This window comes from Barbatula barbatula (genome assembly GCF_947034865.1).
Source record: "Barbatula barbatula genome assembly, chromosome: 23".
NCBI classification, from domain to species: domain Eukaryota; kingdom Metazoa; phylum Chordata; class Actinopteri; order Cypriniformes; family Nemacheilidae; genus Barbatula; species Barbatula barbatula.
In genome coordinates, this window is record NC_136786.1 from 18525546 (window position 1) to 18549700 (window position 24155).

Here is a 24155-nt window from a genome sequence, read left to right on the forward strand (position 1 = left end):
ACATCACGTGCATATGTAATGAAGCATAAGCTTCGTCAGATGCACCTTGACTTGAAAATGCGGAGGTAACATGCATTCTGACTTCTTTACAATGTTAAACGTGCTGGCTTCTCATGCTTAACATGGTCAACTTGATAAAAAACGAGTTTCTGTGCTTGATTCACTCCCCCAGCACTAGTTTCGGAAAGTCTGGATCCCTGTTTCGCCAAACGAGACCAGCTTGCCATTAAGATTGTTTGCTCTGCATCAAGAGGATCGGTACTCTTGGGATAGTAAAGTTGAGGTGCGTGTGTCTGTTAGTTCACGGCATTTCAGTGATGGATGTTATATTAACGGTGGATATAAGGCTGGATTTGGAGATCGTTTGAGACTTATAGATGCGATAAGATACCGGACATGAACTGCACGCAGTAAGTCATTTAGTCATTTTACATTTAGTCATTTAGCAGATGCTTTTATCCAAAGTGACTTACAAAGACGGTGCATACTTGCATAATGTAAAAACACGGAGGGATTAATGCGATGGTGTGTTGTGTGCTCGTGCTATAGATCCGTACAACAAACACAAATATATACACGTTAGAGTTACTTTTTCTTTTATTCATAATGATCTTTGAAACTAAAAAAATGTACATAAATCACATCCAAAATTGTGTAGTCAGACGGCATGTGTCCTGTCGGTTAGCTGGCTGACTAACCAGGATCCTACATGTGGTTTTGTATGAAATGTATCATTCGTTAAGACATCGGCAGACGGCAAAGTTACCTAAGGCAATGCGTTCCTCTACATACATCATACAAAACACTTCAACTGCAAATTTAAACATTCTAATTATGGAGAAATACATTTGATTGAAACCATTGGTTATAGCATCCTCATTCATACTATACATTTGGAAGATAGCATTGCGGGTAACTGTCATGTTAAAATATAACTGGTAATATCATTGCATTCCAAAATAGTTTGCGATGCAACGATAACTTTAACAGATGTGACTGGCAATGCCACTTGGGATTCCTGGACTTTAGACGGGCATTTCTGGTGCCCCCCAAACCTGTCCATCACATGTTGTCATAGAAACCATGCCATGTCTCTCAATCACAGGTCCAATTCTCTATTGGCTACCTTTACTGCCCCTCTATCTACTGCTTCTTGGTTCCAATGGCATGTAAACGTCTATCGCCATAGCAACAGAACCTTTTTTGTTCATATTGTTGTTATGGGATTCGCTGACCCACGGTGGCGACTTAAAGCATCCTCCAAGAACGCCACAATCTTGTCACTGTCGTCCTGTGAAACGGGACATAAAGTACACATTTTGCTGTATTATAGTTTTATTCATATTTTATTGTTTAATGTTTATGTTAATTTTAGTTAAGTTTTTAGCCATTTTGTGTCATTTTATTATTTATTTGTTTATTGCTATATAAGATTACAGACTTTATAGACGGTTTCCTTAAACCTATTTTAAACACATTTCAAATGTTCGTTTAGTTTTTATAATTCTCTTTTGGCCAATATACTATTTGAGTATTATCATCAGTAAACCAAAATAGCCTTGAGGATTCTATGTAAATGTGTTTTAAATTCTAAATTTGTGTCTCTAAACAAATCAAATCAATGAATTAAACCTTTTAAAGTCGTCTGGAGGCAACATCATCTTTTTTTGTCTTACCTCACTGATGAAACCATGATGGATAAGTTCATTGACCAAATCTCTTGAACTGTCAGCTAAACACAGAATTATAATGTTATTTTAAATACCTTAATCTGTAATTTTATATCTGTGTAGCTTCATGTGACCATTCTCTTACTTGGCACGATATCACAGCCGAGCTGGCGATGAAGTTTATCGTCCAGCTTCAGGAACAGGGTGAGCTATAAAAGCACAGTATATATAACACTTATAACCTTCAGATGCTAAGATTTTAAATCCCTTTGGATCAATATCTGTGTCTTAAAAGCTGAAAAATAGCAAACTCACGTGAATTTTAGTTGAATCGTCATTAGACTCCAGGTTACAATGCATCTGAACCACCTAGAACAAATTCAATATTTTCAATGTAATTAAATGCACCTGACTGCATTCAAAAGACAATTTTATCCAAAGCAAATAACAGTGCGTTCGATTCTATAGGTATGTGTTTGTTTCCTCAAATCCTGCAGGAACAGGAAATAAACAACTGAAGAGAATTGTCGGCCTGAGGTCACGCACCATCATATATGGAAGGTCATATACTCAAGCATGTGATCGGCCCAAACCCAATCACCCCAAAATATAGTCTTTAATGTTACTTATTAAACGTTTCATTATTCATTATTAAAACAGTTTGCCATAAATAGATCTTTTTCACTTGTAACTAATACACTTATGCAACACAAAAGCAAACTATTACCCAGGTCTGACTGGCAATTTTGGAAATATCAGTTCAAATGTTTATTAGTTTAACGGTCACCAAAACAATATTTAATAAAATAGGTTGATGCTTTGTGCCAATATCTTATGCTAATGTCAAATAACATTGCATTATCAAATGGCACCCCTTGAGAAGTTTATATTAGCCCTACTTTAAATTTGATTGTAATCAGCAACTTCCATAGACAGCCACTAGATGGCGCATCTATGTCATTCCTACAGCATGAAGGAAAAAAAACGCCAATCTGTAATCACATCCCTGTATACTGTATCCAGGTCCAGATGCTCACTAAGATGCTATAGGCCAACAGCAAAAAATGCTAATATACGCTCATTGCAAGATGTGAAACTATCGGAAAACGCGATCCTAACCTTTAGCGATTTATTTTTCATAATTAATTCAAATATTGATATTGGAGTTTGAGTTATCATGTTTGGCTTAAATATGCAATATGAGTAAACAGTGCTCATACCGCCGTTTAAGCTGTCGCCCAGCTTGAGAATAAATAGATGCTTGGACCCGAAAAGGTATTCCTTACGTCACCACCAAACAACCGAATAGTGGACACACCTTCCTTGTCTCCGCCTCTTGAGGTTCAGGTGTGGGGGTCTTTACTGTTTCCACCTGTTCTTGGGACATGGTGAGGGCACGAGGTACGGGATGGGGTCGCGCGGACGCAAAGTTCATCAGTGGGTAAATGCCGTTCCTGAATGGAAAACCAAATCCATTAGCCTATTTGTATTTTTGTAACAAAAATGGTGCAAAATAAAGCGTGAAATGCAACACTGACTTCACGTCCTCCAAAAACTTGTCGAGTTCTAGAGGAGAAACATGGGAGTACCTGCAGGACAAGAACAATACAGAGGAATAATTCAAATAAAGAAGAGCAGGGTAATAAAGTTTAGATCAGACTCGACGGTCACACAAAGTGCAGATTTTTCCTCAAGTGTATTCAGACTTTAGTTTCAAAAACACATTTGTGCCGTCTGTGAGACTTACTTGAGCTGTACGTGAGGACGATCTTTGTGAAAAATCTCTGCCATGACGCCATTGGGATCAAATGATTTGGTCTTCTCTTCAACACAGTTCTCTGGCAGCATGTCTTTAAAACAACGGATTTTGCTTTTGGGTTTTCAAACGGCATTTTACATTATTACAAAGCAACATTTAGTAGAAAGAACATTATTTTTAATGCACAAATTAGGACCAATTTATAACCAAATGTTGATAATCTAGGAATATAAAATGATCGCTATTTTCGATTCTTCGATCAGATTTGACCAGAGGGATGCTATGATTATTGTGCTCATGTTTTCACTTAAATTTGATGTTAATGAACTTTTTACATGATGTTACTTTAATATATGAAGAGTTCATTTGCAAAGTTTTCAAAAATGATGTTTTTTTATTGTGCATTCCAAGTAATATCAATCAAACTACAGTTGGGTAGTTTTAATAAAGTAATAATAATACATAAAAACTGGGAAGGACATCCACATGGAGAGGCGTTCAGCTGTATATGTTAAGGTTTTGAATCGGACCGGTGTTTCGTCCAGAACACAAACAAATATTTAAACAATTTTCTTTAAAAAATGTGTTATCTGTTTTGCAATTAAACTAATATACAAATTATATAAAAATCTGTAATTGTTTTGCCACAAATTGGTTAAAGACAATGAAAGAAAAAAGAAAACAACTTCAGCTTTCTCACCCCTCCCATCAATTTTGCATTAATGTTGCTGTCCTTCGTAAACCTTGTATGTCCGAATTTGCCTTTTTTCAGGAAATACACAGTACTTGATTAAATATTGTTTCGTCAAAGCTGACAATCACTTTTTAATACTATTTACTGTTTAAATGTTTGCAAAACCCAGTGACAAACATAAAGGGTGACTAATAATAATGATTTATTATTAGAATTAATCACTAAATATGGAGATACAAGGTGTCAGAAGGACAACAGCGATATGAAATTGTCTTCTCAAAATCCGCCCTGTGAAAATCATATGAATAATATTCACTTTCATATTTCTATCACACAGACTCACAAAACAAAACCTGTCAATAACTGTCAATAATATCACTGTATATTTCACCGATCCAACACTTTAGTGTAACAAAACAGAATAAATGTCAAATTACAAGTTACAGGTTTTCTGTAAAATGCTAAATTTGCACCAAAGCACAAAAAATGGCTTACTTTGCTTTTACAACAATAAAACCTTGATTCATTTTCCAAAATGGACGCAATATTTCCAAATCACTTTTCTATTAAATACACTGTCTCCTGTAAGGGTTTGTTAAGGTAGCGCACTCAGAAATGAAATGATCGTTTTTACTCGCTTCAACAGATTGTTGTGCCGATAGAATGGATGGATGTTCATTGAAAGCACTTACACTGGTTGTTGATGAGACAGTGTGCGGCCAGCAGCTTCAGTGAATGGACTTCAAATAAGACGCGGTGAAACAGCAGGTCATGTGCCATTGGCCGGAGCCTGGGGTTGTGACGTACACATGTCTGAATAAACTCCTGTCAAATCACAACAGCAAGATTCATTTACTAGATTTCAGAGACATAATAATCACGTACTTGTTTTATAAAATGCAGCGCTATTGGGATGTTGCGAGCGGTTGCTAGGCAACAGCTAAGCATTGTTTTCTGGATGGCTGCTTGGAATGGTTTTACGGTCCCAGGTCGGGACCTTTTCACCCATTTTATCATAAGCCAGGTATAAAAGAATGACACCGTTTATCCTATGGGCACACATACTCTCATGAGAGGGTCTTCTAACGATTGGCCGGCATTAGTTATGGCCTCCTTGGACACAACAGAATCCCCATTGGCTTGGATCTCCAACACAGCCATCTGGAGACACAAATGTGTTTAAATATTTGCGTGTGAGGGATGACGCTCATTTAAGAGCAAGAAAACATGCACTGTATGAATTATATCCATATCTTCTAGTGGTCTCACCTCCAATGCACAAATCCCAAAGGAGAAGATGTCTATGGCGTCGTCATCCTCACAAGCTGAGAGAAAACATATATGTACAGTACTGTGAAAAGGTTAAGGAAATATTCATTTGTGTTCCATTATTTATATGTATAATACTGTATATTTATTTTATTTATCCATATATACACTGTAAATACATCCATTCGATTATAATCTAAAGCTTCTTTGCAACAATGAAAATATTTGAAAAGCACTATATAAATAAAATCGAATTGAATTATTAGTTTTATATTTATGTTTTATTATATTTGTATCCTAAATTGTTTATTATCTGTCTTTTATAAATATATATGGAATATCACTTAACAACATTTGTTATTTAAATCTTACGTATAATCTTTCTAACTATTAATAAATTTATTGTAACCGTATTATTTATTTTTATTTAGGCATGTTTTGTACTATTTCAACAGTTATTCTTTAGAACCCCACAGTTTAGGACACCCGCCCAAAAACAGTTAATAAACATCTGACCTTTTTATGGGTGGAGTTTCTAACTTTCATTTTTATTTTACTTATTTACTTTGTATGTATGTGATTTTGATATGCGTTATGTCGTATGTTGTCCTTGTTGAAAAACAATAAATATTCAGTCAAAAGAAAGAAAAATGATGGGTTAAGCATCTTATGTGCCTGAACTGTATATAAACCAACAACAATAATCATGTTTATCAAACCGTGTACGAGAATATCCGAACAAAGTCATGTTCTTACTCACAGCCGTACTCTGGGGAAAAGAAGTGGAGGTTTTTTTTGTCTTCTCTGTGTTGATTCTTCTTGCCATCGACACCTCCTTCTGGGAACACTGGGTAAAACAACCCATAAGACTTACTCCAGAACATTCTCTTATACACAGATCATTTCAATGTAATATTTTATTTATTCATATAATATTTTCACATAAATGATATAATGGCTCTCACCATTCACAAAGAGTCGGTGCCAAACTATAGGGACAGACAGAAAGATGAGGTAATACAAACATGTCACATCCATATGCATACTGTCCCTTACCTCGGTTTCATTTTAGTCTTAACAGATATCACACGATGTCAATGATATCGATTGATAAGTATTTAAGTGATATACACTGTATTTAAAAAAAGCAACACTTCTGCAAACAAACAGCTGTTTAGTCCAAAATCGAATTACGTGTAAAAGGATTTCACTAAAACCAAATGTGCATGGAAAAGCATACCTGATCCGATTTTAATAAGGCCATTGTGCTGAATAAAGATTGTGTCACAGGTGAGATTGCCATGAATTATGGGAGGATCACAGGAGTGAAGATAACTAATGGACACAATAGACATCAGTATAATCTCTGTGTGCTTCCTAATACACAAATGACACAAATCTAGCGTGTTAAAGATGATGTCACCTGAGTGCAGATAGAATCTGTGTACACCAGCGTTTCCAGGCCTAAAATGAAAATCAAGAAACTCACGATAAATACTCAAATTCACATTACAATCAAAACTTTAGTAGCCTAGAATCTGTAAAAATGTATTCTTGTCGCTTCTTCTGAAACGTAATTTTAGTGAAGCGGCCATGCAAAGTAGTGCACTTAAATAATGTTGAAAGGGTTGAATGTCATTCGATGTTTTACAAAAATCATGTGGAGGATCGACCTTTACATTCATGGTCTTGTGGTTTTTCTTGGTCTTCTTCAGGAACTGCTTCAGGCTGCCAGAAGACATGTATTCTGTGATGAACACCACCTGCGAGACGCAGGTATAAAATCTTCAATAAATAAACAGTAATGATGCGATGTCTGCAAGAGCAAAAAACGCTAATAAAAATATGTCACTGTCTCCCTGGATGATTCCAGAGATTCACATGAAACACAATGTGAAAAGACTTGTCAATGCCAATAGCCGTGTGTTACCCGAGCGTGGTTGTCCCCAATGTCCAGCCAGTATTTGTGAAACTTGACAATATTGGGGTGGTCCACCTGCATGAGGTTCTCAAACATCTCCTTAATTTTGTCCTAAATACAAATACACAAAATAAACATTTAACCCCATAAACACAAACTTGTGGAATACAGAAATAATCAAACACGTGCTGCTGCACACATATTCACCTCCACTGTCTTGAAGACTTTTTTGTCATGAAAGAGAACCTCATTCCACACCACCTCAACACCCTCCTCGGTATCCATGGCGAGAGAGGCGCTTTCCACACCAGGAACATTTCCCTGACTCACCTGCAGGGGACGACAAACAAACACAGGGCGCGGTGCACTTGCATTAAAGGTATTGTTCACTTTCAACATACATTTTCATGATAATTTACTCACCCCTGTTGTCATATGTAAAATGGGGTAATCGTGTATCTGAACCTTTTAATGTATGTAATGGCGTCAGGCAGTTTTTAAGTAATATTTATATGAATGATTTATCAAAGATGCTAAACAGTTGTGGAACAGGTTGTAGAAAACCACTTGATGTATGCAGACGATCTCGTGATGTTTTCAACAGTTACTGATGTTTTGCTTTCAATATGGTATAGACTATGATATCAAATATAATGCAAAGAAAAGAGGACGACAAACGGTCATTTCCCGATTTCTCTCTTTCTGCTTCTGTTCTTAAAGTATTTGATGATTTAAATACTTGTGGCATTATATAAATAAGGACCTGTCTGATGATAGGGATATTTACAGACAGTGCCGTGTGATTTATGCGCAAGCAAACATGTTGATTCGCAAATCCATTAATATGAGTTCATGTAGTGTGAAGACAACATTATATTGTACCCCTATGTACACGGCCCATTTGTGGCGGCGATATAGAAAGAGCCGTATGCAAAAACTTAATATGGCAAATAATGCCAATAAAAAAAGTAATTTTTGTATTTATGTTACGAGATTCCTTTTCTTTATTATCCCTTATGTTATTTTAACACCACCTTATTGTTTGTTGTTTTTGTGATGCTGTATTTTTTATTTTTGTAATGAGGAAGCACTTTAAATAGAAGAAAATAAGAAAGAGAGCGAGATTAGACTCAATGGCGTAATGAAAACAAAGAGGGAGATTCTGTGGCGACACATAGAGAAAGAATCTCAGTGTACGTGGGCAGAAAGACACATTTGCACATCTGTAACTGTCTGTCTGACTCAGAAGTGTATCTCTGACAGTTTTATATCTTTAGCTCCCTGCTGTTAAACACACACACAGCTTCTCATCAAGAGCTGGATGTCAGACCAAACATGTGCTTCAATAGACTGCCTTTCTGCATCTGCTATATTTGTGCCTCAATAAAAGCAGATTTTAATTGGTTTAACATGAAAACGTATGATATGATGATATGATTTAATAGTTAGATCCCAAGGTCAAGACCATTTAAACACACAATATAATGAGACCAGTTGATTAGGAGAAAATAATGGTCACCTATATTTGAGATTTTACGGTAGCTTTGTTGTTGTATGTGTGTGGTGAAAAGAATCTCTAATGATGGGACGGAATTAAACAAAATGTCTATTAAATACTCATTTGACTATTTCAGGATAAGAATGTAATGTTTTATGAAATGTGATTGTTTTCAATTTCCCAGTTTAAGCATCAAAGCTCTTTGTTTCTGCGGATAATCTGGTTATGGCTGTAAGAGAGGAACTGTGCTATGGTCTGAATTTCAGACGCATTGAGTCATGAGGATGAAGTCTATCCCAACACATGCCAAAGGCCTGTAATATATCAACCCCACACACACGCTTTCCTAAACTGTTTTTAGAATATGAAAAACAAGAGGTGACGGTTTCGCTTCTTTGAGCACGGATATATTGAAATCCTTGAGGAGTTTATTCTTTCTAACAACATTTTATGAAGAATGCCTCCGATTTAGACCAAGGTTACATGATGTTATTATTATACATACATACGTGCATCTAAAAAAATTGCGGAGTTATTTTCAACCCAATTCAATGGTTTATAAATATATGCTGGGTCGTTCCAGCCTTAAATGTTGGATTGTTTCAACCCGAGGTTGGGTCATATATAAACATTTATGGGTTATTTTTGACCCAATGGTTGGGATCGTCCCATTTTGACCTAACCATGGGTTAAAAATAACCCAGCATTTACATTAATATTTAAACATTTAAATGTAGATGCCAAAGAGACTGTCAAACGACAGCGCATCTTGCATTAAAACATTTTTATATATTAAAAGCTATTATTAAAGTCCCAATGAAATAAAAAATGACAATTCTTATTTTTTCAAGAAATGTTGCAGCGCTTATAGGAAAAAGCGTATCTATGAATTAAAAAATTCATGTACCGTCATAATCTTCAGTTAAAATCTGAAAATGCACTTCCGCCCTGAAATGAGCATCCGTTAACTCCTCCCCTTCGACTGTAAGTCTGCTGCCAGTTTCATTTAAAAATTCAACAGCTGTTTTTACACATCCAATCAATTAGCAGTGAAAAACGCAAGCCACGCCCACTAATTTTCTTCTTTGAAATTCCTTTTCACTCTGAAATGTGTCAGAATACAGAAGTAAAAACGATTGCAACTTTCTGTTCAAGGGGACTTTAAGGGTAAAAACTATATCATGTGTGATTATTAAGCCTAAATAAGAAGATATAGAAGTCAGATCTTTATGGTTCAAATAAAACCTGACAGGTTTCTCAAACATTTCTGTGCTTCTATACACACAAGCTGCTTATTAAACAGCCTGAAGCCTGATTTAAAATGTTTTCAACACTACGAATGTCTCTTCAAAGAATTGCACGCCTCAAACATTTTTCTTAAAAACTGAAAGGTGCATCGGTCCAGCTGGCTGATCCTCTAACTTAACGTATGAAAAAGGTAAATCTTTTTTTTTGCAAGCATCAGGCCCACACAAACAGCAAGATAATCGAATAAACAAAAACACAAAAACAACTAGGCATTAATACACATATATAATAATACCATGATTTTTGCTATTGTTCTGTTCTTCAGTAGACTATATAAGCATGACAGAAGCTATAATGATCTGTCCTCTCTAACTACTTTAACACATTAACCCACACAAATCTATTCTGACTGTAAGAAAGGATTGTCTTTATCTTTCTCTCAGTGTATGAGCATGAACATTGTTTTACGAGGCATGTTAATGAACGTTAATGGAGAGTTACCCAAAATATACAGTCTGTCATCTTTTATTCACCCACATGTCCAGACCTATTATTCCCAAAAAATATATTTTGAGAAATGTCTCAGAGGTTTTGTGTTCATACAATGGAAGTCAATTGGGACCTGTGTTGTTCGGTTATCGCCATTCTTCAAAATAACTTCTTTTGTGTTCTGCCGAAGACGGAATGACGTCAGAATACATAACTGATGAAATCATTTTCATTTGCACATGAATAATGTTAACAATAAGCCAGTTTAATCTGGACCGGTTAAGGTTGTGTGTCCTCATTCTGATCCCTATGCCCAGACGCTTAGGTCAAACCCTTTCAACCAGAAAACAGCTCTGATCTGAGCTCTGTACCGAAACACCCGGGAGGGTTGCATTAGGACCACGGGTGTCCTGGAGTTGAACTGTAGACTAAATAGCCAGTCTATGGAAAATCCTAACAAATGCATCTACATCCTGCATCACATCCTTCTTATAATATACAGTTCCGTGCAAAAGTTTGACATGCCGTTATATGTAGTTGTTAACATCATATTTCAACAACAAGTCGTGAACCTCTCACCATCTATTCGCTCCATGACCTTCAGTGACATTGTGTCCAGCGTCACAGGATATATTGCTGCAATTTAATAAGTATGAGCAGGTTGTGTAATCCATCAACAGTTAACAGAGGATAATGTGATATAAGAAGTTAAAACAAAGAGGCATTGTTCCAAATTAGGGAAAAGTAGCTCATGTGCTCCATCTGCAAAAATAGTCTTATGAACCTCGAGAGAAAATCGACTGGGCTTGTGTTTGTGTTCTCAGATGGAAAGGTGTTGAAAGTAAATAAAAAAAAGTTTCATTAGTCTGAAATGGTGAACTGAAGAAAAGGTCAATAGAGATTCATGTAAGATTATTAATAAATACAATAACTGAAATACAATAACCAAACAGACGGCAGAGTATTGGAATATTGAACTGTTTTCAATGGAAATGTTGTGCAAGTCTCAAAGGTCATTTTGTGTTTCTATAAAGTTAAACTTCACTATCACACTCTTGGTCCAACAATGAGTTAAACATTAACTAGTCTCCCTTTCAGTTAAATACTCAAACAGATTTGAAATATATTAAGACCCTATACAATGACAGAAAAAAGATTACAGTGTGTTTTCTGCAGACAAAATACAATGTCAAATTGGACGATTACAATGCCTGGATAACAAAGCAGAGACACTGGCCTGTATGTTGGGATATACAATGGGTGACCCTGTTATATTAAATTGATGTTATTGATTTATTCCCAAGATTATAATTAATCAATGTATGTCCAGTAATCATCTAACTGCACCAATGACCCACTGCTAAAGTGTTTGAAAGGTTTGAGTGACAGTCACCACATGCAGAAATAACAATAAACCTTTACTTTGGAATTTAAAAAAATCTGAGATAACATTGAATTCGTGGTTGTTGAGAAATGCTTTACAGCCAACCAACATAGACTCGGTCGTTTTAATGATTTCAATAGTCATTAAAGGGACAGTTCGTCCCAAAACGATGTCATCACAAAAGCCATGCGAGTGAATGGGTGCCGTCAACGACATTCTTCAAAATATCTTATTTTGTGTTTTGCGGGAGAGAGAAAGTGACAATGACACAAGAGTGAGTAAATGATGACGGAATTTATATTTTTGGGTGAACTGTCACTTTAAGGGCATGTGAGGTGGAATACGTCCTAAAAGGTGCATTAATGTGCTCTGGCAATACAGATTTTTATTTTAATATAGCAACAGTCGGTCATTGGTGCCGCTTAATGATTATTTGACATAAATTGATTTAATATTAAAAACCACCCAGTGAATTTAATAGAAAATAAGATTTCGTCTATGAGAAACAGCTGGCTTTTGGGGTTTACAGCAAACATTTAAGGAGTAAGTAACTAGAAGTAACATGAAACGAAAATGTAAAATCTAATCTGATCATGTTTTCAGCTTTATGGCCATAGATTCATAGAGCTCATGGTTGCTTGTGACATTAGACGTTCATCTTTCCCAGAGGAGCTCTGCTCCGGCTATACAAACAATCTGTCCATTTCCCACTGCGGTCCTCATAAATCCAAACATGACGTCCATAAACCAAAGCTCTGAGATTCTGCTTCTAGAATGAAGAATTAACTGAAACATTTATTCTTGGTATTGTTAGGAGGTCAAATGTTTAGGGTCCCTTGACTTGTGTTTCTCAAAATCTTGAAAAGCTTTTAATCTGAAATTCAAGGCAAAGGTTGACACTGAGAACAGTACATTTTTCTTTTTAATTTAATTTTAGATTGTCTTTAGTCACAACACAATTCACGCAGTTACATTTGTGTCATTTCATAGTTTTCATGAGTTCGTGAAAACGTGTAAAAACACATAAATAAAAATGTTTTAAATGACAATCTTCTTAACCTTTAATGGTCCAGTGTATGAATTTTAGCGGCATCTAGTGGTGAGGATGCAAATTGCAACCAATAGCTCACTCCACCCCTCTCTTTCGGAGCACTACAGGACTAAGATGTTGTCACATTTACGCTTCTTTGCCGAAGAAGACCGTATGAAACGCGTTCTGTAGAGCAGTTTGTCCCTTTAGGGCTACTGTAGAAACAACATGGCGACTTCCATGTAAGGGGACCCGTGATGTGTGTATGTAGCTCATTCTAAGATAATAAAAACATAACGCTTCATTATGTAAGGTCTTTATACACCTCTGAACACCTAGTTATGTTTATTAAATCGCAGATCCTCCTAAATAATTACACACTGGACCTTTAATGCCCTCTATGTTGCTCTACAGCATTTGCCAAGCATATAAATATAAACAAATGCAAAATCTTCACCTTAAGAATGAAATAATCTCTTCTTGTCTTTATACATTGACTGTCTACTTCATCTTATATGTTGCATCTGTAATGTCTTGAAAGAATTATCAATACTAACAAAGTCAGATGTCATCATTCGGACTCAGTATCCGGCCCTAATGGAAAAGCATCACTTAAGCAGACGGTAATAATGTGAAATCATCACATCTAAGTGCTGTTGTATTGGTGTATCTGAGCGTCTCCAGTTCACTTCCAGTGCTGGTACACTGATCTAGTGTCAAAGCCGCTCAACTGGGTCTAAACTGTATGTCGGCAGAATTTGATTGTTGATATCGGTGATCTATAGGGGCAGATGGTACGCTGGTGCTCTTTCTGAAATTTCAAACATTGCTGAAAACATTTCTTCTTTTGTAAGCAGTTCTTTCCATCTGTATCTGTGTTTAATATGCACAGTATGGTAGTGAAAGATACATCACAGATGAGATCTCTTTAATTTCTCTTAGACGTCAGTGTATAAAGTAAAAAATTCTCAAAAGTCTCCATTAGAGTTTCAGAAGAGATCTTAACAGTGACACAAAGTGAGATTTGTCAAGGCCGAATCAAAAGTCCATATTACTGAAGATCGCAATATGAACTCAAACATTTCTGATCACATTTACCCAAATCTAGATGATTTGACCTCTACAATACATTCATATTACACTTCCATACTCTACATATATTCTAACAATCAGCCCATGTGTTTCTATTATTCCTTTTTTTATATTAGTATTATTTTCCTCTGGGTAGGTAAAGCGAGCACATGACAGAATAAAACAGAGTCCAGAAGGACAGAAGAGTGTTTGGTAGAGAATGTCTGTGCAAAAGTCTATTAACGGTTATTTTTGGTTCACCTGCAGTATTATATAATGGGCATAAATATTAAAACATTGCATATACAATCCAACTCAGGTTGCGTGCTTCTCTGTGTACCACTTTACTCACGCTGAGATGATCATTTAATAATCAAACAAGCTGTACATCCATGTCATGCCATGGAGAAACCCAGACAGAGCGGAGTGACATTCATACTTTTTTTAGGAAAGAGCAATACGGCTACTATTTCAATGGTTAGTATGGATTCATAAAGTTGGCTATCCATAGCAAACATAACCATCAGGCCCACCTGACTCATGCATTTGCCAATGGAAGGAAAAACACCATAGGTGAGGGTCTAACTAATAAATGCACTTGTCAATACAATTGATAACAATTGGGTTGTGATGACATTCGGTGCGCTTATCCTTTTATAAACCACTATCCAAAGTGCACAAACAGGATTGATTTACGTAGATGCTGATAAGATAAGAATACAATGCCTATACGTTAATATCAATCAGATAATATCATGGTTTGTGTATTTTCTTTTGAACCTACATCACAACAGTAGTTTTTGTCACAACCTCGGCCCCCATAATGCAACCTCCCTACCTAGACAGCGATACAGAGAACCGTTTACCTTAATATCTCAGCAAAGAGCCTCTATAGACAGCACTGTGAATGATATTGGGATCCGTCTACTACACCTCAAATTGTCTACCTGCCTGTCTTACTTCAAGGCATCATACCGAGTCGCCTTACTAAACAACATGTTTGGAGACCCACCCAGGCATCAGTTATCATCTACCTACCTGAGCATCCAAGAAAGGTGCCTACCCAGACAGTACCCACACCAAAGTGCCTACCTGGGTAACACATGCAGTACAGTAGTGTGCTCCCAGTCTAGACAGATGCATTAAGCATCACAGACGTTGAAATCACGCTGTCTCGTAAACCTAATGAGCATCACGTACCTGTTCCTTTCTCTTCTGCCAGCGTCCGCACGGACTCTCCTCCACAATCTCGCTCTCATCCTCGCTTTCTTCCTCCTTCTCCTCACCTGAAGTCTTCTCCTGGACTGACATCGTCATTATATTTCAGCAAATAACGACGCGCTCCGTTGGCACAAACAGCGCGCACCCGCTGCGCACTAAACGCGCCCGAAGCCCCGAACGAGCGATGACTCGCGCGCGCCGCACTCAATAAACAAACCCCACGCTGTCGCCTTGTGAGTGATGTTGTGTTGTGGGATTGAAAAGGATTCGTCTTTGCATTTTAACACACAAACGCTATTATGGGTTGTTCTCGAAACACACACGGGTTTGATTAAATCAAGTGTTTTCGGCGCAGAGCGCAACTGTTGGCTCACCGGTTACCGTAATGACTGGAGAGCGAGAACACGCGTCATACCTACGTCACTTGGTAATTACACACTATTTGTGTTTGTATGCAAATGTGATTCATTAATAAAAGTAAGATGTTAACAGATCACGCAGTACATCTTCCAAAGTAAATGTGATAAAAGGGTGTCTGAATGGGTTTACAGTGACGTTTTTGTTTTCACACCTTACGCCACCTTGAGGTTTAAAGTCCCAGTGAAATAAAAAAGAACAATGCTTATTTTTCCATGAAATACTAATTAGTTTGTCAATGCGGGTCGTTTTCTTTTTATAATTCTTGTACACTGCTAAAATATGAAAATGCACTTCCTTCCTGTAGTGACTATTCATCTTCAATGACGTGTGTTAGACGGCTAGGGCGGAGCATCCGTTAACCCCTCCCCTTCAACTGTCAGTCTGCTGCCAGTTCCATTTCAAAATGAAATGACTGTTTTATTAATACAATCAAATCGCATAGAAAGACGAAAGCCACGCCCACTATTTTGTCACATTAGAAATAGGCCCTTTTCACATGACATCATGCATCTTCCGTTGTGCCACGAAGCAGTGCATCGTTATGCATTAAATATACAAAAAATTATAAATATACATATATTCATTATGGAGTTTAACAAGTCCCTTGCACAGCTGCCACAAATACGGCTAGATGACAAACGATAAGATCAAAAGCTAGATAAAGAATACAAATTATTCGATGAAGGTACGAAGGTAAGTGTTTGGTTTTCTTTTTGCGTTAGCGAAGGTGCTAGGGTAAGTTCTGGAATATGCGTTCTGTCAGTCAATAACGTTACGAAATATTAACATGCCTGATACTAAACAAAGTAATAATCTAACCGATGTCTTGACCACTTGTGTTTTCAGTTGCTAAATTTTAATGCGAGGGCAAAACGTAAGCTCTACTCTTTTTTTTGCCAAACGGAAGTTGTGATACACTGCTTTGCGAAAAGGCGAAAGTTGAATGACGTCATTGTGAAAAGGGCCTATTCCTTTTCACTCGGAAATGCATCAAAATACGGAAGTAAAAACGATCGCACCTTCCGGTTCACAGGGATTTAAGGTATAGCTTGAATACATTGAATACATCATGTAACTCTAAGGCCCAGGTTCACAAACAAGGCTTAGCTTAAAGGAACACTCCACATTATTTTTGAAGAAGGCTCAGTTTCCAACTCCCCAAGAGTTAATAAGATGAGTTTTACCGTTTTGGAATCTATTCAGTTGATCTGTGGCGATAGCACCTTTAGCATAGCTTAGCATAGATCATTGAACCCAATTAGACCAGAAGCACGTCAGAAGTTCCCACTGTTTTAAAGTCACGACTATGCCTTAGTTAAATTAGGATAGTCGCTTTTAATAAAATGCCTTTGATAGAAACATTACTCGTGTGCATCTTGAGACAAAACAATGGCAATTACATGTTTAAGATATATCAGGAAAATTATTTTCAGCTAAGACAGCTAAAATTTTCATTTTAGTCTGGGACTAGTCTTAACTGTTGATCTTAAATACAATATGTTCCCTCACAAAATGAAGCATGGTTGTTTTATTTAGAGTTAAACTGTATAGACGCTTTCATCAAACGTACGTGCCTGACCCAACAATAACTTCCGGTCCAGTAGTCTAGTTGTTTTGCTTTACTAAACAAAACTGCAACATGTATTGAAGTAAGAATTGTAAGAAGACTGTTACCTTTGTATCATGATTGGACACCAGGTCTCAGCTCCCATAAGATCAGTATTTAAATGACTGGGAAACAGCCATGTTTTATTATAATCCATAACAGGCCATTTATGTTTAGCTGTTGGGGCTTGTTCTCACTTTAGTCTTGACACTTAGATGACAATGCATAGCCTACTGAGCAAATAAATGAAAGATGTGCACCTCCAATCTTATTTCTGACATTTATTTAGATTGACACAATACATATCACTGTATGATTGCAGGAAAGGTATTTCAAGAGTTTTGCTTTTAACATATTTCAAAATCTTGTGCGGTCCAATGAATATCAATCAAGCTGCAGATGGTTTGTTTTGAGCCATAAAAACTCAAAAAATACAGCTGACTAACACAATAAAACATGATAACATAATAAAAACGAGAGTTTTGAAAAGGTAAAAACTGAGTTATCTCATTTTCAACTCTTCGTTTTAATGTTTAATGTAGTTCTCTAACATGACAGACATCTGTGCATATAACTGGAAGAGCATAGATCAGCAAGAGTCACACGGGTGCTAATAACGTTTTCTATTTAACATTATAATAAACAGTGCAAATTTTATTCTATAGTGTAATAGATTCTTAACATTACTAGATATTGTGTCAAAGTAGTACAATAAGAGGTTAAATGATATATTGCGCTTCACTGTGGCTTTCTCGCTGCTAGGAGAGTCGGAGATCCATTGGCGTAGCTCATTTTGTCGCAGCGTTCAACTCTTGCTGACACCAAGGCCTGAAATAAAGCACACGGTTTATTTGGCTCTGACACATTTCACCCACCAAATGAAAGAGTCGCAATGGTCAAAAGCCAATATGCTTCCATTGCAATTGATATGCTTCATTGTCAGTGCGATGTTTATTGGGTCTAGTTTTGTTTTCCATAAACACAGATTTCATGAGATCTGATTTCCTGGAAATGGCTTGGGAGTTTCTTCGTTTCTGACAGTTACATTAAGATGTGTCTGTTTTTAGTTTCTCTTCTTATGCATGAAACCGAAACAAAAGTAAAATAATACATCTGTATTTACAATGTCTATAAGGAGGAAAAGGCAACTGTATAAAAGCTCATTGTGACAAACATTGTTTAACACCGTATCCAAAACACAACAAATGTCATTCTTTGTCATTCAATCTGCTGAACATGTGAACACATGACTGACCTGTGTGAGCTGCGGTTTGTGAAGGCAGTGCACGTATGGTTTGGGTTCATTCTGAATCTTTCCGTTATGCATCTTATAGCAGAGTCCACAGTCTATCAGAGGCTACAAATACAGAAGCACATTTTCTTCTTTTATTCGGATCCAAAGACAAGCTACAAAAACAGAATCCAAATACTTTGGGAAGTCAGAAGACAGGTACCTATGGCTAACTCAATTGATCATATTAATAACATTTTACAATTTCAGACAAAACATCTTTGTTTGTTTCCTGTACTGAACAAAATTCTGCGAGTTTCTTTGCTTTCTTTGTCTGCAATCTTCTCAACTGCAGTCCTTTGATCACATTCTTATGCACATGACCTAAAGTGATTCACTTACAAACCGTAGTCAAGTTGATGAACAGCTTCAAACAATGTTTGGAAAGATAACGGGTCTCCAAATACAGATTGAAACAACAGCCAACCTCAATGACAAATACAGATTTCAAAGCCTTGTTTACCATCACAATGTCAGAGGATTTAAAATAGTCTCTGTCGACTATGTTATGATGTAACCTGTTCAATATAACAGCAGTGTGTCGGTAAACCTGACTGTTTTTATGTATCGTTTCCAAATCCTTTACGATCAAATCAACCAGGCGATGGTGTCTGGCCACATACAGGCCTTTGTAACAGCAGCATCCATTGAAGATGTGAGCAACTGTTTCATTTTCATGTTGATGTTGATGTATGCCCATGTAGTTCCCGAAACATTGCAGCGCGTTTGTGGCCGTTGGTTTTAACAGCATGAAAAACACGTTTTAAATCATTCTGAATGGATTATATATAGCACAGAAACCGCACAAAGAGCACTCCCTTTATTATTACTAAAAAGCTGTGACTCATCTTCATTGAGATGTCGAGCACCCCAGAACCAGGCCTTATCATAATTTACGCAAGGAATACAAAAGCCCCGACATCGAGTTGACAAATACAGTGGAAATATGTATAGAGAGGGAAAATTACTCAAATAAACATATCTAAGAGACCACCCTTTTTTACTTCTTATGGGGGTCCCGGATCCCCCCAGACCCCCTTCAGTTCAAGCACTGGATATAAAAATCTTCCAGATATCTTTCTGTATAAAAAGACATTTATACAAGTTTGGAACAATCTGAGGGGAGTAAATGATGACAGAATAGTCAAGTATCACTTTAAATCCATATAGCAGTAATTGAAATATATATTTATAATACTTTACAAAGAATACTACATTCTTGTTTTGAACTGCTATACATTTTCTTATTAGATGTTGTCGTCATAACTGCAATGTACAGATGACTTTGATATTTAAGATGCTGTTTAAGACACATCATTTACATTGTGGAGTAACTTACTCTGTCATTTCTAAAAGCACATTTGGTTGGATTTGCATCTGATGTTCCTTTAGGGCATCGAGTGGCTTTAAGATTGAAGTGATGATAGATATATTTCACACCAAACCCACCCTGGAATGAACCACAGGACTCATGTTAGGTCATATTCAAGTCAGTCTATAATTATTATTGTTATATTATTAAATTATTATAATGAAAGTGTGCAATAACTTATTGACATCTCTTAAAAACAAAAACTATGGTTTTAACATAAAATATATATATATATATATATATATATATATATATATATATATATATATACACTGTATATGTGTGTGTATGTTGTAGTAAAAACGTACTGACAAATTTACAAAGGTATCACATCAACAACCAACATTTATTTGTAGTAATACAAATGGTATACAATCTACTAAAAAAATTGATCCTTACTCTACTTTAAGTATGATAAAACCATGTTATAATGTTGATAAAAACAAACAAAAAAAGATCACAAAATGAAACATAATTGTTTAACTTTAGTTATATAAATATAGTTTTTAAGCAGTCAAATCACACTGATGTGTTTTTTTAAAGCTAGCAAGTCAGTTTTGTTGTTTTAAGCAAGAACGACTCACATCAATCTCAGATTTGCTCAGACTTTTGAAGAAGATAAAATGGCTCTTGATTCCATGGTGGGAGTTGATTTGTTGGACACCCAGTTCGACTCCTTTCTTGTAATCATCTGGAAGTTTGCTAAAGTCCTCTTGAGCCTCAGATGACCCCAGCAGGACTCCAACACTGACCAGCGTGAGAAACACAAATCCAGACATCTCCATACAATCCACAAATCCACAGAACTGGCTTCGGTTTCAATCAAACACAAGCTTTTGAACTTTCTAACAGAGATGTAAACTCCAAGCTCTCAGAAGCTCTGAACGTGATGTAAATGAGAGGCAGTACACGGGTGTCTGTGTCTCTGATAAGATTGCACAATGTCTGGACGAGCTTTTTTATTTCTGCTTTCACTTTCACACATCGAAGTAAGAGGGAAAACACTGCAATCTAGTGGAGAATATTGACTATTAAACCTTTATAGATTCAGGTTTGTAGATTTAGGTTAACCCAATAAAACTGCAGTAAACTGCATTGATAGAGCACAACAACAATGAATAAGGTAAAGGAAATGTTCACCCAAAAAGGAAAGTTCCTTCATTCTTTACTCACCCTCATGTCACTCCAGACCTGACTTGGACACAAAAGAAGATATGTTGAAGAATAACCAAACAACACTGAACCGCATTGACGTCCATTGTGTGGACACATTCTTCTGAATATCTCATTTCGTGTTCCACAGAAGAACGAGTCGCTTACAGGTTTTGAATGACATGGGTGAATAAGTAATAGTAAAAACAAATGAAATCTCAAATGTTGATCTCAGTTTCCTTTATTAGTGAATGTGTTTGGTTCAATATGTTGTACACAGTTGACACAGCATTAATACCGCACATACAAACAGCTTCGCTACACCTTTATATCATTTGAATTGAATTAAATCTTTACCCATCCTATAAAACCATATATGATCATGCGCCCACAGCTACAGAGTTTATACGGTCACAGTAACGCTTGCTTGTGATGACCAACGTTCAGGTAAGCAAGGAAAATCACAGAACATAATATAGCTCAGGACCAAAGCTTTATTCAGGTTTTGTCTCGCAGGTTTTCATGAAAGTTTTCCACTTAACAGCAATGTTGGAGATCCGCTGGTGTAAGCCATATTATTACAGAATTCCATTCGAACCGTCTTCTTCTCCTTGAGTTAAAGAATCAGAAAGTGTCAGCAGCTTATTCACAACAGCAAATAACACATGAAGTGACTACAGATGCTTATTCATTTAAATGTAAATGTGGTTTTCTGATATTTATATCTACTTAAAAATCAACACAAATATGAACTACTCCGTTTCGTATGGTCTGCTTTCATGAATTATAGATTTGCAGTTGACGACCAAGGTCGGGTCCGCACTTTCCAAAAAACGAATAATCATTAAAACACTTGGGATCCCGTTCACACGAAAAAGTACAAAAATCACATTTCACATGCGGTCATGTGACATTCGTGTGGCTTTTATGTGCGGGGCATGTCATGACAAACTGATGTGTGGGAACATGTTGTGAAATGGACTTACTTCAGTGAGCTCTGGTTTACGAATACAGTTCACATAGGGTTTGGGCTCAGGCTCCATCTTTCCTTGGTAGGTTTTGTAGCAGACGACACAGTCAATAAGAGCCTATAAAAAGAGAGAAGTGTATATTTTGGGGGTTAAAATTGCAAATACACATTTAGACATCGAACCACGAGGCTGTTTGAAACACTAGCACAATAAAAACACACTTACACGATCGTTCCTGAACGCACACTTGGTTGTGTCGGCGTTCTCGGTTCCTCTCGAGCACTTGGTGGGTTTCAGGTTAAAATTCTGGTAGATGTACACAACACCAAACCCAGCCTACAGAAAGATAACAGATCACATCGATTGAAGTTTAAGGACGTTTGGAGATACAGAAGAAGAATTCAAAGACATGTTTTGGTATGAAATCAGCAGCTCTTGTTTCAGTACGACAAATCAAGAAACGGTCACCTCGATTTGAGACTGTTGGATCGTCGAAAAGAAGAGAAAATGGCTCTGGAGACCTGCATGGGCATTGATGTATTTCAGCGCAAGATCCACTCCTTTCTTGTAGTCTTCTGGGGGTTCGTAAAGGGAAGCTTGAGTGGAAGTCAGTAAGACTCCAGCAGAGATCAACAGCGCAAACATCATCCCGGCCATCTTTAACCAGTCTGGACACGAATGTCTTCTGCATCGACTCAAAACAGCCTCATTCCAGGAGGATTGGCCTGTGATTGTGTAGCTGTTGGGAAATGTTGAGTCATAACAGTGATCCACACTCTTAAAGGGGCACCCCGGCCAAAAATAAAAGTTCTGCCATTGTTTACTCACCAACAAGTAGGTTAACATCTGTATGACCTCCATTTCCCCCAATATCACATGTTTTAAGCTTTCTGACCGCCACGGTTTAACCACGGAGCCACAGGAAAGCCTTTTGCTGAAATGTTGGGATGGAGTCGTATAAATGCACATTTAGTACATCGTGTTTGTTATGCTTCCGAAGGTCAAATGGAAAGCACACAATTAACAAGAAAAATACTAATATAATCAGAAAAAAATGTAGTTCTTGGAATTAAATGAGCTGTTTATATTGCATTACGTGTAAAGTAAATAAAAAAACTCAAATCAATAACAACTATTTACTAAGGTCATTTATGTTCAGCCGAGCAGACAAATAACTCACTTTTGGTCAATAATGTGGTGATATCTGGCACGTTTTACTCATGTTTTTCATTTAGAATCAGTCAAGCCTAGATAAATAAAATACACACTTTAAGTACACTTCCAAAAATGTGCTTTCAGTATATTTAAGTGCATTATGGTATATTAGTATTACAGTTTTCATCTGGGAGTAGCAGAACAACACAGAACATTTAGTCTAATTTATTGTATTTATAGTCAATTGTAAGCGTTTACAGTATTTAGAGCTTTATAGTGTTTATAAGCTGGACATTTGATTTACCAGGACCACACGCACGGATGTGTTTATACTTAGATTTAACTCCAGCTCGCCGTCTAAACATGTCTCAGCATGACACCCAGATGTGTAAATATGAAGTTCATGAAAGAATGTCAAAAATAAACAACATTTCATCGATTAAATTGACAGATCGTTATTTATTAGGTCATACCAATATTTATTAAATAAGGATTCATTATTTAAAATGATTTTAAGCTGGATATTTTTGGAGGAACGCCTCTCTTAGCCCCCTGGACTCAAACCCACATCATCTACAGTAACACCAACACTCTTTATTATTCGCAGGATTATGGTTTCATAAAACTACTGAAACATTCATGTTAAATTAAATATCGAACTAAACTATTTTAAAATTAGACATGAAGTTTAAGATGAGGCACTGAAGTCAATAACTGAAATACAAAACTAAACTTGTATAAAACTCAAAAAGCTATTAAAGAAGACAAATAAATAAGTAAATTAACATGAACAACAACTGAAGTGTTTGGTTCCAAAATGACTTTTTTATTGTGCAGTCAATCAAACTGCAGTTGGTTTGTTTTGATTTAAGCCATAATACCTAAACAAATACAGCGACTAACACAATAGATAAATACATAAATGAGTTAATTC

At 36.6% G+C, this 24155-nt stretch overlaps 3 protein-coding genes across 11 annotated transcripts; all 3 read right to left on the minus strand.

Moving 5' to 3' along the window:
- Positions 1-574: 574 nt before the first annotated feature.
- nrbp2b (nuclear receptor binding protein 2b) lies at positions 575-15676 on the minus strand. Of its 8 annotated transcripts, none has more exons than XM_079487886.1 (18): positions 15234-15676; positions 7521-7643; positions 7323-7424; positions 7072-7155; positions 6816-6856; positions 6633-6727; positions 6358-6381; positions 6153-6230; positions 5393-5448; positions 5189-5284; positions 4816-4948; positions 3418-3520; positions 3209-3259; positions 2989-3124; positions 1986-2039; positions 1816-1879; positions 1677-1732; positions 575-1291 (listed from the first exon to the last, which is right to left on the minus strand). In XM_079487886.1, exons 1-18 carry the CDS (start codon positions 15348-15350, stop codon positions 1208-1210), a joined length of 1497 nt encoding a protein of 498 aa, XP_079344012.1. In that variant the 5' UTR covers positions 15351-15676; the 3' UTR covers positions 575-1207. The 8 variants fall into 8 exon arrangements, 6 of the variants coding, with proteins under 6 accessions (XP_079344012.1, XP_079344010.1, XP_079344013.1 ...); XM_079487884.1 differs by having other exon boundaries at positions 6153-6227; positions 7066-7155; XM_079487887.1 differs by having other exon boundaries at positions 6153-6227; positions 15234-15671.
- Positions 15677-17543: 1867 nt separating this feature from the next.
- LOC306888976 (uncharacterized protein) lies at positions 17544-20894 on the minus strand. The gene is made up of 4 exons (XM_079447609.1): positions 20528-20894; positions 19911-20021; positions 18536-18637; positions 17544-18108 (listed from the first exon to the last, which is right to left on the minus strand). The coding sequence occupies exons 1-4, from the start codon at positions 20726-20728 to the stop codon at positions 18019-18021; spliced, it is 504 nt and encodes a 167-aa protein (XP_079303735.1). The 5' UTR covers positions 20729-20894; the 3' UTR covers positions 17544-18018.
- A 675-nt stretch (positions 20895-21569) lies between these two features.
- Positions 21570-23056, minus strand: LOC306888977 (uncharacterized protein). Of its 2 annotated transcripts, XM_079447610.1 has the most exons (5): positions 22895-23056; positions 22535-22805; positions 22292-22402; positions 22082-22183; positions 21570-21705 (listed from the first exon to the last, which is right to left on the minus strand). In XM_079447610.1, exons 2-5 carry the CDS (start codon positions 22721-22723, stop codon positions 21616-21618), a joined length of 492 nt encoding a protein of 163 aa, XP_079303736.1. In that variant the 5' UTR covers positions 22724-22805; positions 22895-23056; the 3' UTR covers positions 21570-21615. The 2 variants fall into 2 exon arrangements, with proteins under 2 accessions (XP_079303736.1, XP_079303737.1); XM_079447611.1 differs by lacking the exon at positions 22895-23056 and having other exon boundaries at positions 22535-22821.
- Between the last annotated feature and the right edge of the window lie 1099 nt (positions 23057-24155).

Coding starts and splice junctions, on each gene's coding strand:
- nrbp2b (XM_079487882.1), bottom strand. CDS start 15,350: ATGACGATGTCAGTCCAGGAGAAGACTTCAGGTGAGGAGAAGGAGGAA. Junction 6,857..7,065: donor ACAAGACCATGAATGTAAAG/GTCGATCCTCCA, acceptor TTTTCATTTTAG/GCCTGGAAACGCTGGTGTAC. Junction 6,240..6,357: donor GCACCGACTCTTTGTGAATG/GTGAGAGCCATT, acceptor TGTTTTACCCAG/TGTTCCCAGAAGGAGGTGTC.
- LOC306888976 (XM_079447609.1), bottom strand. CDS start 20,728: ATGGAGATGTCTGGATTTGTGTTTCTCACGCTGGTCAGTGTTGGAGTC. Junction 20,022..20,527: donor TGAGCAAATCTGAGATTGAT/GTGAGTCGTTCT, acceptor GGTTCATTCCAG/GGTGGGTTTGGTGTGAAATA. Junction 18,109..18,535: donor ACAAACCGCAGCTCACACAG/GTCAGTCATGTG, acceptor GCTTTATTTCAG/GCCTTGGTGTCAGCAAGAGT.
- LOC306888977 (XM_079447610.1), bottom strand. CDS start 22,723: ATGGCCGGGATGATGTTTGCGCTGTTGATCTCTGCTGGAGTCTTACTG. Junction 22,403..22,534: donor TCCAACAGTCTCAAATCGAG/GTGACCGTTTCT, acceptor ATCTTTCTGTAG/GCTGGGTTTGGTGTTGTGTA. Junction 21,706..22,081: donor GTAAACCAGAGCTCACTGAA/GTAAGTCCATTT, acceptor CTTTAACTCAAG/GAGAAGAAGACGGTTCGAAT.